Below are 15,956 nucleotides of genomic sequence, written 5' to 3'. Positions count from 1 at the left end.
GTGAACATATTCATTTTAGAACACGATTGAAAAGTTATGGCAAGAGTCGATGAACATACACCAGCTACAAGTAAGGTAATCTCTTAATCTTACCCGTAGGTGCTATGGAACGTTGGTGACAAGCCCTTCGTAGGCAAGTCAATCTATTTGAGACCTCATAAATCGGAGACAACCAGCTTAGCCCCAAAGCCAAGATTTCTAACCGTCGAACTGATGCCGTGCGGATGCTTAACTTAACAATAGGTCTTAAACTCAACTAGGGCGTGGATCGGTGGTGGATATGGTGTTCCTAGTGTCTCCATTTCCCCAACATTTCCACCTAAACCCAGGTCTCACCTCACCACCTCACACCGAGCTCGGTGTACCCCGCACGGAAACCAGTCCCGATTACTCAAGCGAGCCGAGGCAAGTGGTCGTAACACATCATGTTTACCCCGGATGTTCCCCAACCTCGCTCCTCTAATGCATTCCTCGCCGGCTCTTTTAATACAACTCGTCAGATCCAACCCTCAAAGACTCAATTGACACAATTGATACTTAACCACACTTATCACGCGTGACACACGACGAATACAACTCAACAAACTTCAAAACCTGTCCTCTCAACCTTGAACCCGGTGAAACATCCTCACTTCCCCTTGGACATCGACTCCGCCTCCGCCTCAACCAATTTCATCCACGAGCTTTACGAAGTCCCTTGTACGGGTAGCACTACACGTCTTCCACCGTCACAATGTCCCACACGCCCAACTTCGCCAGCCCTCCCCCGGACATCGGCCCAGACGCCGCCGTCTCCTTCCCCCGCCAGCACATCATGTTAATCACCCTCAACCGGCCCCGCCACCTGAACTCGATCTACTCGGAACTCCACTACAACCTCGCCCGCCTCTACGAGTGGTACGACGCGGAGACCTCCCTCCGCTGTGCCGTTCTGACGGGCACCGGTCGCGCCTTCTGCGCCGGCGCGGACCTGAAAGAGTGGAACGTCCGCAACACCACGGGTAAATCCAACAACCCGACTTCGGTCAGCGCGGACCCGGCCCCACAGGCTCCGGTGGTGACGGCCGATCACCCGGAAGCCAAGCCAGGTGAAAAGTGGCCTTCCACCGCCGGCTTCGGCGGATTGTCGAATCGCGGTGGGAAGAAGCCCGTCATTGCTGCCGTCAATGGTATATGCCTAGGCGGTGGGATGGAGATGATCATCAACGCGGACCTGGTGTACGCGTCCACCAAGGCCAAGTTTGGACTTCCCGAAGTGACCATCGGCGTCATCGCCATTGCTGGCGCTCTCCCTCGTTTGATCAAGTCGGTGGGCCGCCAGCGCGCCACGGAGATGGCGCTGATTGGAAGAACGGACTACACTGCCGAGGAAATGGTGTCATGGGGCCTTGTGAACAAGGTTGTGCAGCCCGACGATTTGATGGAGACTGCTCTGGGTGCCGCGGAGGCCATTGCGAGAAACTCACCGGACTCGATCATTGTCTCGAGAGAGGGGCTGAAGACTGGTTGGGAGCCGATGGGCCCGGTAGAGGCTACGGGTTACATTGACCAGACAATTTATCGCAAGATGGAGGCGGGAGAAAACATGACTGAGGGCGTCAAAAGCTTCGTCGAGAAGAGAAAGCCGGTGTACAAGGATAGCAAGCTTTGAGGACAGAAGACTAGTTTGATGTCGCAGCGCCACACGTGGCGCTGCCGGTTACTGCCGTACGATACCGCTTTCCACAAGCCGATTACCCGTCTTGTACAGTATATATATGACCCTCATACGGATCTTCCACTTAGAGGAATCAAGCCACTTTCTACTATACATGTCTTCCACTTGCTACCTCCCTTTGTGATATTTGATAATTTGAGAAAAATTGTATTATTCCACTCTTGTCGTCGTCTGCACAATGAGACACCTCCTTTTCTGCTGTACGGTATGCAGACCGTTGGATATCATGAACCACCTCCTAAACAAATTGCAAACCCCTTCTCAATCCTGTAGGCAGAAGCCTGACCGTTTATTACACGTCACCCCTCTCTCGACTGTGACATCCACCCTAGTGAGTGTATTCCTCCTTGTTCTCCACGCGAAGAACATCTCCAGAGCCAGACTCGGAGTCCTTCTCGTTGAGAACGTGGGACCCTTCGCCAGGGGTACCCATGCTCGCCTTCCAGTACAGCTGCACCTTGCCGCCCGTGAAAAGCTTGTCGATCTGCTCCAAGCTGAGGTTCTGCGTCTCGGGGTAGAAGAAGTAGATGAGAGGGATGAAGAAGGCGTTGAAGATGCAGAAGTAGACATAGGTCTTCCATCCAATGTTCTTGATGCTGACTGGCGTGATCTCGACGACGAGGAAGGTGAAGATCCAGTTCGAAGCGGTCGCGAGGGCAGCGGCGCGGGTACGGATGGCGAGGGGCGCGTATTCGGCGGGCAGAAGCCAGGGGATGGCGAGCAGGCCGACGGCGAAGAAGAAGTTGAAGAGGAAGAGCATGACGATGGCGACGATGCCGGCGGGGACGCTGCCGTTGGAGACGGTGCCTGCGAGGATAGCCATGCAGGCGCATTGGCCGCCGGCGGCGAACAACATGAGCTTTCTACGGCCGAGGCGGTCGATGATCCAGATCGGGATGAGAGAGGAGAAGAAGTAGGCAACGCCGTTGAAACCTGCGAGCAGGAGGGAGAGGTTGTGTGACATGCCGACAGACTCTTGAAAGATGACTGGGGCGTACTGAGAAGAATTAGCTACGGTTCAGATGGAAATGGCTGTCTAATCTGCCCAAACTCGAGGATGGGCAGTGGAGAAAGCTTACGTATGTGATCAAGTTGATACCACTCAGTTGTTGCATGAACTGGCCACCGATACCCAACAAAGTTCGGTAAAGGAACTTCTGGTCGCCGTTCTTGAACATCGTCTTGAAGCTACCAGTGTTGGCAGCCTCCCGTTCCTCTCTGATGGCAGCTTGAATCTCGGCCAGGTTTCGCTCCAGCTTGGGCTCGTTCTCGGTGATGGACGTGGCGTCCTTCTCCACGGCCCAGAGGATGTGCTTGGCCTCGTCGTGGCGGTCGTGGGCAATGAGCCATCTGGGAGACTCGGGCAACACCAGGATTCCGAGGAAGGTAACCAGAGCGAACAGGATCTGCAGGGCGAGAGGGAAGCGGAATTGAGCGTCGTTGGACACGTAGCTCATGCCATAGTCGACCCAGTATGCGGACATGACGCCAAAGATGTTGATGGCCAATTCAATGGCGAGACCCTTGCCACGGTTATCCGCCTTCATGAGTTCCGAATGCCACACAGCTGCCGGGTATTAGCCTCATCTTTGAATATAAAAGAATTCGTGAAAGAGTGACTCACGGATAGTACTAGTGTTCATGCCATTACCAAGCCCAGCAACGGTACGTCCCACAATCATCTGCGGGATCCCAAAAGCAGAAGCCTGCAGCGCGGCACCAATACTCAGAATAATGCACCCCAGCATGATGCACTTGCGACGTCCGAGCCTCTCACCAACGAGCAGGCAGAAGATTGCACCAAAGAAACATCCAATTTCGTAAATGGCCACGACGGTGCCCTGCAGCGAGGAGCTGCCGCCGCCGCCGTTGGTGGTGTCGATTTCGGGGAAGGTCCGGGTGAAGGCGTAGCCGGAGAGCAGACCGGACATGACGCCCTGGTCATATCCGAAGAGGAGGAAGCCGGAGCCGGCCGTGGCCGTGATGGCCCAGTTGAGAGGCCTTCCGACGAGGATGGTCATGGTGAACGGGGTATGATTGGTGACGATAAGGGCAGGGAAGGTCGGTGTGGCAGAAGGTAAGGGAATGCCCTCACGCGATTGGGGGTTGATCGCGAGATGAGACTAAAAGGAAAAGAAGAGTTGAGATGACTCGAGGCCGGAGAGGTGGACAAAGAACGGACCCCTTTTGTTTTCACGATGGATGGGGAACGCGGTTCTATATGTACAGATCCAATCCAGGCATGCCATGCAGAGCAAAGGAAAAGCGCCTTTGGTGTTGAAGGAGAAAAAGGGTACACTGCAGCCGCTAGCTCCAAAATCCTCTTGGTCGGTACCGGGACTGTTCTTCTTCGTCTAGAAATCGCTGGCCCGCGTTCGAAACAACGTCATTTGATTGCTGCAAAACCTTGTAGAAGCCCAAGTGTGTCAAGTCGGCTGCATCTCTTCCCACCGTGGAGATGGGAGAGGAAGAGTCTCTGCGTTTGTCTCTCTCTTCCCCCACACAGAGAACCGCAGTGCGGGGACCCCAGCGCGGAGGTTGATTAAGCCAAACCGAAAACAACATGCTGACGGAGTGAACAAGACCAGGAGGGTTGTACTTTGAATACCGTCCCTGGCCTGGTTACAGTTTCTGCGGGCAGTTGGACGCGCATAGTTGGGTGAGAATGGCTGTCTAAATGACTCGCGACGAGGGGGGATCTGTACCAGTGTACAGTGTTACCGTTGTCCTATTTCTTCAAGCTCGCGAGTTTCCGGGATGCGGGCGTGAAAGAGTTTTCCACCCTCTCAGCCTCCCTTTTCTCAACGGTATTAGAGACTAGGAAGTATATGGTTACAGACAACGTTGTATGCATTTCCTATATGCAGGCGGAGCCGTCCTTCTCGCCCAGCCCCTGTACAGGCTTGCTTTACGCAATTACGGAGTACTTGGGAGAGAAAAAGCCAAGGTCCCGGCTGCGAATCCGGGGGGGGGGGGGGGGGGGGCTATTGCCGGAGGGGCTAGAGTCTTAAGACGGACTAAACGGACAGGGACAAGGGCGAAAATTGCCGAGTTTGGGCCATTGCGTAAAGATGCGTGGAGCTGCCCTCTGCAACAAAATCAAGGAAGTTGAAAGCGCCTTTTTGTTTTTGTTTTTCATGTGGCCGGTGGGATTTCACCCGTTCATTCCTCCTCTGCTTCTTCGGTACTCCAGCTCTCTCCGAGGCGTAAAGCGAACAGTCAACGGCCGAGTTAATTTGGCTGAACAAGACTTCCTTCGCGTGTCTTTTTGAGCCGGTGTCGACGCCCTCTCATTAATTAGTATCCAATTCCCAGGAAAGGCCATTCGTAGCGCCTGTTCAGAAGAAAGCAGGCAAGTTGCCGCTCAGCCGCTAAACCAAGCTTGCGGCTCGACCTGCCACACCCTCATGGCCCCAAGCCTCATCCATCAACCCTGACGGACTATTCTCCGATCTTCTTGCCAATGCAAATCTGTCCAAGTAGAGAGTGTTCCCCTTCCTCGTCTAAGCAAGATCCCTGTGACTTGATGACTGGACAGATTCACTTGCCGCGGGATGATGAACGCCGCAGTGGCAGCACCAACTAACTTGATGCAATGGCAGTCAACGTTGTGGTCTTCAACTGCCGGGACGCGTGAAACCACATCTGATCAGCCACATCTCAAGGTACTTCATCCCGAGTGCGGCACGAGTTGCCGTCCGATCGCATCACTGTCGAGACAAGTACATCTCAGCCATTTCATGGGTAGCATAACTGTAGGACCCGCGCTTATTTCATCCCTCGAACCATCCCTAGCAGGAGACGGGGAAATGAGGTCATCCTCGTACTTTTCTTCTCACCCCGGCCAGTCCCTGGCCACTCCTCCGCAATCCCGCATGAACGCCGCACCATGGGGGCTTCCGCCTGCCGTCAAGTAAGCCGTTACGGAGTACTTGGTCTCCGCAGTATTAGTAGTGTTACTCGCGGGCAGCTTCCTGGGGATGGAAGAGGGGGGAGGGCGGAGGGAAAGTGTGGAGATGGCGACCCACGCCTTTGACCTTGGAAAACCGTCCTGTCCCGACGTCTGGACCCGCCAATCTCGTCCCATGGGGCAGCTTTCCTCGGACCAGATTGGATCCCAACGTCAGATTGTTAACCCGCGGGGACGGTGGGAAGGATGAGGGGAGGAGGGGCGGCGCTTGTTCTCTGATGCTAATCTCGGATTCCAGCAGTTCGGAGACCGCGTGCTGTCAACCACTGTGACGGGTTCCTTGACTGAGTCGCGTTTTTGAAGTAGTAAGGTAGCAAGTAGGAACGGTAGTGCCACGCGCGCAGTGTTCTTCATAGACTGGATGCTGATCCGAAACTAGAGCCGACACTGAATATCGACGCGTTACGTGGAGGTCTCGTTGCGCCAATGCCTTCCCGAGCGGCTAGAGCTGCTCGCACGAGATTTAGTGTCAGAGCACTTCATTCCATCTTTAAGATCATAAAAAGTAAAAGAGAGAGAAATAAGAGAAAACATGACGTAAAAAAAGAAAAAAAAGTCTTTGTCTCGTTCGTCTCCGGGATACTAACCGTCTCCCAAGTCACCCCAAAACTCCTTCAGGTCATCTGCCCTCCACTTGGTGCCCCATCCGCTCTCTGTCTCGATCTTTTCTAGTAACTGTAGTATCGCGCGATGCTCCGCAGGATGGCTCATGCAACGTCCCGCAATCCAAAGGGGCTGGACACTGTTGGTCCACGCCCCGTGGTGGTGATTAGTCATTGAAATTCCGCAAATCTGCCTGGCGTGCCAGAGTGCTGACCGAGGCCTCGGTGATAGTCGTAGCGAGGCCGGTCTATTTTGTAGCATCAAGAGTGACGCCGTGTGGTATAGTTGGTTCCCCGAAATGGCGGCGGGGTTGCTGTACAAGATCTTTGGGAAGGGTTCCGCGTCCGAGGAGGGTATCGACATGATGTGTTGCATCTGGGATGGCCGGCGGCTGTGCCAATCTTCGACGTATCTCCAAAGCTTCATCCATCGTACTCGATATCTCATGTCATTTCTTGGCCCGTCAAAGAAGAGTCCGCCTGGGTTGGCCTTGGCTAGTGGAGCAAGTAGGTCGAGAACCTGGGCACAGAGGTAGACTGCGTAATTGGCCCACATGTCGTGGCCGGGGTTGGTGAGGAATAAGCCAACATCTGTTTCGAGGTTGACTGGCGATGCCCAATGGTTGACCGGTATCAAGGTCTTGACCGAGGAAATGAGGCCACCGCAGACGTCCATTCGGACGAAACACCAAAAGAGCGCCTGCTCGACGCCGCCGACGAAGCCGTTCATCCCAACGGCCTCCATCAAACTGGCGCAGCCGTCGAGATGTCTGCGCCAAGCTTTTGGCGAGCAGCTGGCCATTTCTAGAACGCAAAGTACGACGCATGAAGCTATAACGGCTGTTGTTCGCGTCGGGAGTTGGGGTAGTAGTAGGTGTATCGCCTCTTGATAAAGAGCCAGGCTCTGGTCTGTAGGCCGACTTCCGTCTTTCAGCTCCATTTGTCGAGCTGAAAGAGCGAGCATGGAGTATCTCAAATGATCGTGTGACCGAGCCATCGTCGGAAGGGAATGCTGGAAGTGGCGCTGATTATCGAATTTGTCCAGCCAGGGCGAAATCTCGCCCACCCAGTTCTTCCATAGCGCGCATTCCTCCTCCAGGGGAAGACGAGGGGGCTCATGATCGGAAGATATTTCGCCGACTGTCTCGGCCACCTCGTTGGACGAGGAAGGCCCGGAGCTGGCGTCGATGGATCTCCGTCTGGAGTTCTGGCCAGAGGCCGGCGAAGCTGGTCTTGTAGGGCCATTTGAGCGAACCTCTTGGATGAGGTGGTTTCGCAGCGTAGAATGGAGCTCGTGGTATGCCGAGCCCGGCAAGAAGATGCCATCTTCGTAGGAGCCTTCGGGCGTGAACATCTGGTCCATGAAGTCGAATGGCGTATCCAACAGAGGGTCGAGGGATAGAGTTGTGACGGGCAGACCGCTGACGGTGGACACAGGATGCTCATGCGGTCCTTGGCCTGCGCCTCCCTGGCTCAGGTAAATGAGGTTTGCAACAGCGCTGTCAGTAATGACCTGTGATGCTGAAGAGGGTGAAGCCTGGAAGTCCATGCGGTCGCCTGTTGGTGGGTGTCCCTTGTCGCTCGACGCATCCTCCCGCCGCGTCGATGGTGTCAGAAGAGAGCCATAGCCCGGGATGGGAATATGGTCCGTCGGTGCAGAACTCGGTCCAGATGAAGATAGTGTCCTTTTTGCTGTGCTTGATCCTGCGATAGAGGCAGTGTTGCCACCGGCCGTCGAGGTCGTGTAGGAAACGGGACTGTCAAAGTTCTTTGCGTCGTCGTCTTCGTGGTGCGGGCCGTGAGTTCCGCTCTCGATGGGCGAAATGTCCGGTTCAAGTTCCCGATCTGAATCGTAATCGTGAAAGCCGGGTGGTAGGTGGTAATCGCGGATTACCTCGCTGGTGACGTCGAGTATCTCAAAGTGACGACGAGGTGGCGGGCGCCGAGCCTTCTTCATCGACGGGTGATCCTGCAATATCGTCTGGGCGTTCTCGGCCCGGAATGTCACCTTGATACCCCATTCGCAAACCTCCTTCCGTCTCGAGCACCCGCCGCAGGCCGGACGGCCCTCGTCGCACTTGCGCTTCTTGCGGCGACAGTTGAGACAACCCGTCCGGGTCCGGGTCCTCTTCTTCTTTGCCGGCGGAGGTCCATCGCCCGCGGCCGGGTCGATCGGGGGACGTGGGGCCCTGCCATCGTCGACGACGGGAGACGGCTGGCGTTGCGTCTCGTCGTCGGCGGCCATGATGAAGTCGAGCTCATCGGCTCGAGCTGTGGGCGTGGTCTAGACCGTCTGGACTCGGGCATCCGAATTCGCAATCCGTAAGCGCAGCGGCGGCAACTCTCCGGTGTGGTGGAACTTGGCACAATCCGCTGCAGAACGGGTGTTGCGGGGGTATGTCCCCCTCCACAATTGGAACGAAGAAAAAAGGGAAAGGGTTAGAGGGAAAAAAAAAAAAGGTTATGTGAGATGTTCGTGGAGCAAAAAGCGCTTCGACATGCGTTCCCGCGGAGGATCGGGAGCGGGCGCGACTGAGAGTAGGTCGAGATGGGATGTGTATAAGGCAAGGAGAGGCAAAATATTATGGGCCACGTCGGCGAACCCTCAAGCCCCAATGGTCAGGAGTCAAGACTCAGGATAGCCGTTGAAGGTAAGGTAGTGTGAAGGGTAAGAGAGAAAAGGGTATCTTGCGGGATGCGATAGCTCCCCGGTCCCCAAGACGTCTGATATCAAACAGAGTTTACTATTCACATCTGCCGAGAGCCAGACATCCCATTGTACCCCCGCGCTTGGCAACATTCAATCCACGAACTCCAGGTCGACTTGTTGATGCCCAATGGAAGCCTCTTCACAGTAATGTGATGACGACTGACTCTCTGCTCTCTCTGCTGTTGATTATCAAGGCTCGTGAGGGCGGCTGCGTATCCGGCAGTGACTGAGGGAGCTATGGCACCCAGACAATGACAATGTCACGGGGAGGCAGACGAAACAAGAGGCACACATGAGGAAGAGATTCTGCGGGGAGAAAGTCTGGGGGAAGCTGTAAGCGGTGTCGGACGGACTGCTAAACTGGCGTCTCCTGTCTTGCCGTCTGCCGCACTTTGTAGAGCTAAGAAGATTGGCCCGGGGATGGCATGGGGGATCCTTGTTGACTTCGACTTGGGGACAAACTCTGCACAGTCTTGCCAGCCCCAAAAGCCCCAACAGCCCTCGTCACGAGTGGCGCTCCTCTTCGTGGGAGCTCCCCGTCACGCCCGTCAACCCCGCCATTCTTTCTTAGTCTTACAGTCTGGCTACCTAGCAGTGGGAGCCAAGGATGAGTTCGTCTTTGAGGCTTTGCGTTGTGGTAATTGTTGGAGAAGTACTCCACATACCCCCCCCCCCCCCCCCCCCACACCCCGTCAGCCAAAGAAACCGAGAGCAACCCTCAAGCTTTTTCTCACCCTCGTTCCAGATCCTCACGTTGGACTTGAGTAAGATCTTGTTAATCGTCGTCTCTGGTCTCGGTTTAATCAGGCTCATAGACAGTTGTCATTCGCAGTTTTGAGTAAGTAATGTGAGATGTGAGATGAGAGATGAGAGCTGAGGTGCATGTCTGTAAACTCATACGTTACGGTCCAATTCTCATTCAATCTCACCTGAGAAGCAGAAAAAAGAAACACAGCCTCAAAGTGCGATCTTCACCAGTTCGACCCGTCGAAATGAGCCCAATCAAACCTCACCCACAGCGAGCCATCTATGCGACAGCAGTTCACTCCATGACTCGGGATGCAACCAGCTGATGGCCTGCTGCAGCGTCCCCGTCGTTGATACTTCCAAAAACGAACAGATTCGTGACTCTTTTTGCACTCAATTATTATCGAGAATCAAGGGTGATGATCCGTGTTCTATGCAATTCCATTGCCTGCCGAAATCCCCCCCCCCCCCCGGTTGCCCTGAACGCCGCTAGTGTCCCCGTTTCCGTTACCGAATCCGCCCTCTTCAAACTTTTCCGTCAAAAGAAGAAAAACAAAACCACCTCATCTAAAATAGGGGGTATTCATAGATGATTCATGACTGATGGCGTCTTAGTGGTGGTGAACAGGGTTCAGATCGCGGAACTCGCCCCTGAGGCTTTCGACCCCGTTGGCTCTAACCTCCTCGACAAGCTTGGCGACCTCGGGCGCGATGACAGCCTCGTCAAAGCCAAAGTACTTGTACGCGTCGGGGCCGGGAAGCGAGTGTCCGAACGTGCTCATCGAGTAGCCGGCATCGGCGTAGCGCTCCCACCCGTTGACGGCGTAGGCCTCGATGACGACGCGCGGCGCCTTGGAGCGGTACTGCAGCACCTCGCGCTTATACTCAATCGGCTGCTGGTCAAAGACGCGCTGGCACGGGAAGCTGACGATGCGGGCCTTGATATTGTGCTTCTCCGCGAGCAGCTTGGCCGTCTTGACGGCAAAGACCATTTCGGCGCCGACGCCGATGAGCGTGACGTCGGCGTCCTGGACCTCCTGGAAGACGTAGGCGCCCTTCTGCACGCCGTCGCGCGAGGTGAATTGCGGGTATTGCTCGAGGTTCTGGCGGGAGAGGGAGATGATTGTGGGGGCGTTCTTGGACTCCATGGCCAGGATGAAGGCGCCGGCCGTCTCTTCGCTGTCGCAGGGTCGGATGTAGAGGAGGTTCGGCATCGCGCGGTAGAGGGCGGGCAGGGCGATGGGCTGGTGGGTGGGGCCGTCTTCGCCGGTTCCGATCGAGTCGTGGGTCGCGATGTGAATCTGTTGCAGGCGCTGGAGGGCACCCATACGCACACCAGGGGCGGCGTACTAATGAGATGTGTCAGTACGGTCCTCAAGGTTGATGGACAGCTTTCGCGAGAAGCGATGGGAAGAGAGCTTACGATGTAGAACATGAAGAAACTTGAGGTGACGGGGAGGATGGTGCCCTTGTTGAAGGCAGCCAGGCCGTTGGAGATGGAAGCCATGGCGTGCTCGCGGATACCGTAGTGGATGTAACGGCCAGAGTAGTCGCCGTTGATGCCGCATGAAGTTCTCAAGTCGGGCTGAGAGGTGTCAGTGTCGTCCCTAGAGAAGGACCATCATCTTCTACTTACGTTTTGGAAGTCAACCTTGCCCTTCCAGATCATGTTCACTGAAGGAGATAAGTCTGCAGTGCCGACCATCAAGTTGTTCAGACCAGCGGCAATGGGGTTGCAGACCAGACCAGCCGACTTTCTTGAAGGAGTAGGCGTCGTAGGGAGATGCTCCTTGGCGGGGACAAACTTGCGCCAGTCGTCGACCCATTCTCCAGAAACGCGCTTCTTGAACTCGGCAGCGAGCTCCGGGTGCTCACGAGAGTATCCCTCAACAAGCTGGTTCCACTCGGCTTCGATCTTCTCGCCGCGGGACACAGCCTGGCGGAAGTAGTCGTAGACCTGGTCCGACACAACAAAGTGCTTCTCGGGGTCCATGCCGAAGGTCTTCTTGATGTTGGCAACATCGGCGGCACCAAACGCGGCACCGTGGGCCTTGGCGTCACCAGCAACGGCGCTGCCAACCCCAATGACAGTGTGGATGTTGATGAAAGTAGGCTTGTCCTTGCTGTTGCGAGCCTGGTCCATGGCGCGGACGATAGCCTCAAGGTGCCAGTTGCCGTCTTCAATCTCAATGACGTTCCAGCCACAGGCGCGCATCTTTGTGTTGACGTCCTCGGTGTTGCAGAGGTCGACGCTGCCGTCGCAGGTGATTTGGTTGTTGTCGTACATGACGACGAGGTTGTTCAGCTTCCAGTGACCGGCGAGCTGGATCGCCTCCATGGCGACACCCTCTTGCAGACAGGCGTCTCCGATCATGCACCATGTCATGTTGTTGACGACGGGGAAGTTGGGGCGGTTGTAAGTAGCGGCGAGGTGCTTGGTAGCAACAGCCAGACCAACGGCATTTGCGATCCCCTGGCCCAGGGGGCCGGTCGTCACCTCGATACCCTCATGCTCAATCTCGGGGTGGCCGGGGCAGATGGAGTCGGTGCGAGCGGAGTGGTAAGACTTGAGTTGGTCCATCGTCATGTTCTTGTACCCGGTCAAGTGCAGAAAGCTGTACTGGAACAGACAGGTGTGGCCGTTTGACAAGACGAAACGGTCTCTGTTGAAGTAGTTTGGGTTCTTGGGCGAGTACTTCATGGCGTACTTCCAGAGAGATGTGCCGATGGCTGCCATGCCCATGGCACCGCCCGGGTGACCGCCTTTGAACTGCTCACACAAATCGGCGATGAGACAGCGGAATGTGCGGAGAACGAAGTCGACCTCCTTCTTCTCGCTCTCGGTGAGCTGGAACTGGCTATTGGGGCCATTGAGAGACTTGGCGGCCACGATGCCCTGAGCCACGGGCTCTGAGGGAACTGCACTGGGGGCCATTGTGAGGTATCGGCGGTTTATTAAAGGATGAGGGTATCTCGGGTTTGGTGTTATAAGGGGTAGTAGTAGCACTGAGCCGTCGGGTTTCTTGGTCGACTGTGCTCGATGTAGTGAACGAAGGGCAATACGTGACGCAATGGTAAGGAGTATGCAAAAAGCACTTGGTCTCAATGAAGTTCTCTTGCTTGGGAATGAGAGGAAAAGTCAGGCAAGAGATGATGGAATAACAAAGCCAGAGACGGAGGGCAACTCATTGCGGCCATTTCGACAGATATAATCATGGGCAAACGGTGCAACTTGAGACCCCTCTAGGTGGTTGAGATGACCATTTTGGGATGGAGAGTGGGATGGCCAGCAATGCGAAGCACTGCAGTATCGGGAAAGCAGCGCTTAGGTTTTCCCTTTTCGGCTGACATTGGACTCGGCAGAAGAACAGCTCCAGTGTCACTTGACGAAGTTGAGGTTTAGTCTGATGAATTGTGTACTAGACTCTATGTACGGAGTATTACGTGCTCGTTTTGGTTCTAGGGTTAATTAGTAGAAGCGCAATGAGATAGATGCTCAGACGATGGGAAGCTTCCGAAAAAGTTGAGATTGAAACAGACAGTGAGTAATTCCCCATGTGACAGACCTGTCTGTTCCATTTGCTGCGAGTAAGAAAAGATGGCAAAATGAACAACCGAAAAAGAAGAAAAAAAAAAGAGAAAAGGGAAGAATGCCGAAGACTCGGGGCGTGAGAGTGGCCATGCCGCGGTGGCTCTGACGGCGAATGATTGGAAGATGCGGTTAAAGTGCGGGTCTTTGAATTGCCCCGCTATGGCCCGTGCCCGACAGTTCCGGAGATTCGAAGCGCCGCGACGATACGTATCTGGCACGTGCCTTAATGCAAGGGTCTCTTACATAATCAACTCTGGCCACTCACCGTCTCAATCTTCTTCCCCGCCAGAATACCCTCGAATTCGTACCCTTTTCCCCGTCCTCCTCCAGGGCCTCCAGTTTCTCTGGATTGATGATCCTCGACAGTCTCAAAGTCTGCCAGTATACGTGGCTCAGTCATGCCAACAGCTGTCCAAAATTCCACTTGATATGTGGAGGAGGATGGATACACACAGTTCTTACAAACATTTTGACATTAACAAAATGCACACTCTACCTGCTCCCCATACCGTCCCTTGGAATAGCTACTTGCCGTCCATCGCTTCGGCCTTCTTGAACTCTCCCACCTGCGGCCCAAATCGCCTCCTTATCGAAACATTGGGCTCCGGTGGGCCCGGTACATCTTGCAAATCTCTTTGGAACTATTCTCGAGGCTTCACTTCACATACAACCATAGCCGCCGAAACCTTATCCATGAATCCATCACGATTCACCTCTACCGCAAGCCCCTCAGTCCAGTCGAGACCCTGAAATCAAGAGCCATGCCGCAGAGCCAAACTTTCCCATCGTGCCATTCTACTTTTGTTTCCTTTTTCTCTCTACCCCTCCACTCGGACGCTTGCCGACCTTTGCTTCTCCCCCCCCCATGTTCACCCCGCCATCTGCCAATCTGGCGTCCACGTCCCGCCAAGAAGCGCTTCCACTTGCCCTGCCACCACCCTACCTGTTCCGCCCCTCCAAGTTTGTCACCGCGCGGATTCAATGCCGAACGCCGTCTCAAAGACTTCTCAAGACACAACTACAGTTACCACACAGCACCCAGTCTGGGGCCCCGGCGCATCGGGACCTCCCATGGTGGAGGCTCGGCCGGCATCTCGCAGCTTCACACACTTCACACAACTCCAAGCGACGCCCGTTCGTGTCCTCTCCCGTTCGCCCCGTCCTCCCCGGTTGTCCAGTATCCCTCAAATAACCAACCCGTGACCACAATGTTTCCCGTGTTTCGAGTCTCCTACCACCAGTTCTCTCTGCTCGTACTCGCCTTTACTCCATTCAACTTTCAACCTTACGCGTGAGCCGTCGTCTGCCTTTATAGCAACACGCCTATTGTAATACTCTTTCTTCGTCCTCGGTTCACCAAAGATACCCAATACTCCATTCACAATGTCTCCCGCAGCAGTAAGCGACATGGAACTCCCCACAGAGCCCGTCCACCCCCTTCCCGAAGCAAAGGACCCCCTCACCTCCTCCGTCGCAACACCTCAACTCTTCTCCCTCGCCAACAAGACCATCGTCATCACCGGCGGCGGCCGCGGCCTGGGCATCACCTTTGCCCTTGCCATCCTCGAAGCCGGAGGCAACGCCGCCTGTCTCGACATCCTCCCGGAGCCCTCACCCATCGAGTGGGCGCACCTCACCAAGCTCGCCACCTCCAAGAACCTCTCCATCACCTACCACAAGTGCGATATCACCGACGAGGAGGCCACGGAAAAGGTTTTTGAGGAGATCGCCGATGCCGCCGACAGCCGCGGTGCTCCCTTCTGGGGCGCCGTCGCCTGCGCTGGCATCCAGCAGAAGATTCCCGCTCTCGAGTACCCCGTCGCCGACTTTGAGCGGATACAAAAGGTCAACGTCGTCGGTGTCTTTGTAACGGCTAAGCATGCCGCCCGCGTGTTGGTGAAGCGCAAGAGCAAGGGTAGCATTTTGCTCATTTCGAGCATGTCTGGAGAAATTGCCAACAGAGTGAGTCTTCATCTCCACCTCGACCTTCAAGGTTCAACTGGTTTGAACATGACTGGGAATACTGGACTAACAACCCTCGGCAGGGATTGACATGCAGTGCCTACAACACCAGCAAGGCCGCTGTCCAGCAGATGTGCAGGTCTGTCGCCCAGGAATGGGGTCAATATGGTATCCGCGTGAACACTCTGTCGCCTGGTGTAAGTCTCACTCATCCCCCAATCACCACCATTCATCACTAACCCATCAACAGTACATCCGAACCGCAATGACCGATCAACTCCTGCAGGCCGAGCCTGAAGTCGAAACCACTTGGATGAGAGGCGCTCTCCTCCAGCGCTTGGGCACACCCGAAGACTTCAAGGCCCCGGCCGTCTTCCTCCTGTCTGAAGGCAGCTCTTTCATGACCGGTGCAGACCTCCGTGTTGACGGTGGACACTGCGCCTCCGCTTAATCATTTTCTTACCTTGTGGAAAGCATCGATAGTTGTATCTCGGATAAAACGGCGTTGGTCTCACGATATCAGATGGGGTTACGAAACTGTCACACTAGAAGCCCTCATTGCAGCGCGCGAAGAATATTCACGCAGCCGAGAGGCAACGCATACTTAGAAGTGTAGAATCAGTACGAATAGAGCGAGCATTAATAGCGATAACATC

At 55.1% G+C, this 15,956-nt stretch overlaps 5 protein-coding genes across 5 annotated transcripts; 2 read left to right on the top strand and 3 right to left on the bottom strand.

Moving 5' to 3' along the window:
* Nucleotides 1–733: 733 nt before the first annotated feature.
* BDP81DRAFT_385159 (enoyl-CoA hydratase/isomerase) lies at nt 734–1,836 on the top strand (the record flags this gene model as incomplete). Its single annotated transcript, XM_060586970.1, has 2 exons — nt 734–1,024; nt 1,085–1,836. 2 exons carry the CDS (start codon nt 734–736, stop codon nt 1,649–1,651), a joined length of 858 nt encoding a protein of 285 aa, XP_060439093.1. The 3' UTR covers nt 1,652–1,836.
* Nucleotides 1,837–1,848: 12 nt separating this feature from the next.
* Nucleotides 1,849–3,881, bottom strand: BDP81DRAFT_138808 (general substrate transporter). The gene is made up of 3 exons (XM_060581810.1): nt 3,342–3,881; nt 2,797–3,284; nt 1,849–2,714 (listed from the first exon to the last, which is right to left on the bottom strand). The coding sequence occupies exons 1-3, from the start codon at nt 3,736–3,738 to the stop codon at nt 2,046–2,048; spliced, it is 1,554 nt and encodes a 517-aa protein (XP_060439092.1). The 5' UTR covers nt 3,739–3,881; the 3' UTR covers nt 1,849–2,045.
* A 2,388-nt stretch (nt 3,882–6,269) lies between these two features.
* BDP81DRAFT_399722 (fungal-specific transcription factor domain-containing protein) lies at nt 6,270–8,534 on the bottom strand (the record flags this gene model as incomplete). Its single annotated transcript, XM_060588609.1, has 1 exon — nt 6,270–8,534. The coding sequence occupies one exon, from the start codon at nt 8,532–8,534 to the stop codon at nt 6,270–6,272; it is 2,265 nt and encodes a 754-aa protein (XP_060439091.1).
* Nucleotides 8,535–10,357: 1,823 nt separating this feature from the next.
* BDP81DRAFT_399721 (transketolase) lies at nt 10,358–12,681 on the bottom strand (the record flags this gene model as incomplete). Its single annotated transcript, XM_060588608.1, has 3 exons — nt 10,358–11,095; nt 11,170–11,331; nt 11,383–12,681. 3 exons carry the CDS (start codon nt 12,679–12,681, stop codon nt 10,358–10,360), a joined length of 2,199 nt encoding a protein of 732 aa, XP_060439090.1.
* Nucleotides 12,682–14,442: 1,761 nt separating this feature from the next.
* On the top strand, nt 14,443–15,948 carry BDP81DRAFT_440180 (short chain dehydrogenase). Its single transcript, XM_060591481.1, has 3 exons — nt 14,443–15,300; nt 15,384–15,497; nt 15,551–15,948. The coding sequence occupies exons 1-3, from the start codon at nt 14,722–14,724 to the stop codon at nt 15,749–15,751; spliced, it is 894 nt and encodes a 297-aa protein (XP_060439089.1). The 5' UTR covers nt 14,443–14,721; the 3' UTR covers nt 15,752–15,948.
* Nucleotides 15,949–15,956: the final 8 nt, after the last annotated feature.

This window comes from Colletotrichum phormii, assembly GCF_030913505.1.
Source record: "Colletotrichum phormii strain CBS 102054 chromosome Unknown BDP81scaffold_31, whole genome shotgun sequence".
Classification (NCBI taxonomy): domain Eukaryota; kingdom Fungi; phylum Ascomycota; class Sordariomycetes; order Glomerellales; family Glomerellaceae; genus Colletotrichum; species Colletotrichum phormii.
This window is presented reverse-complemented; position numbering and strand designations above follow the sequence as displayed.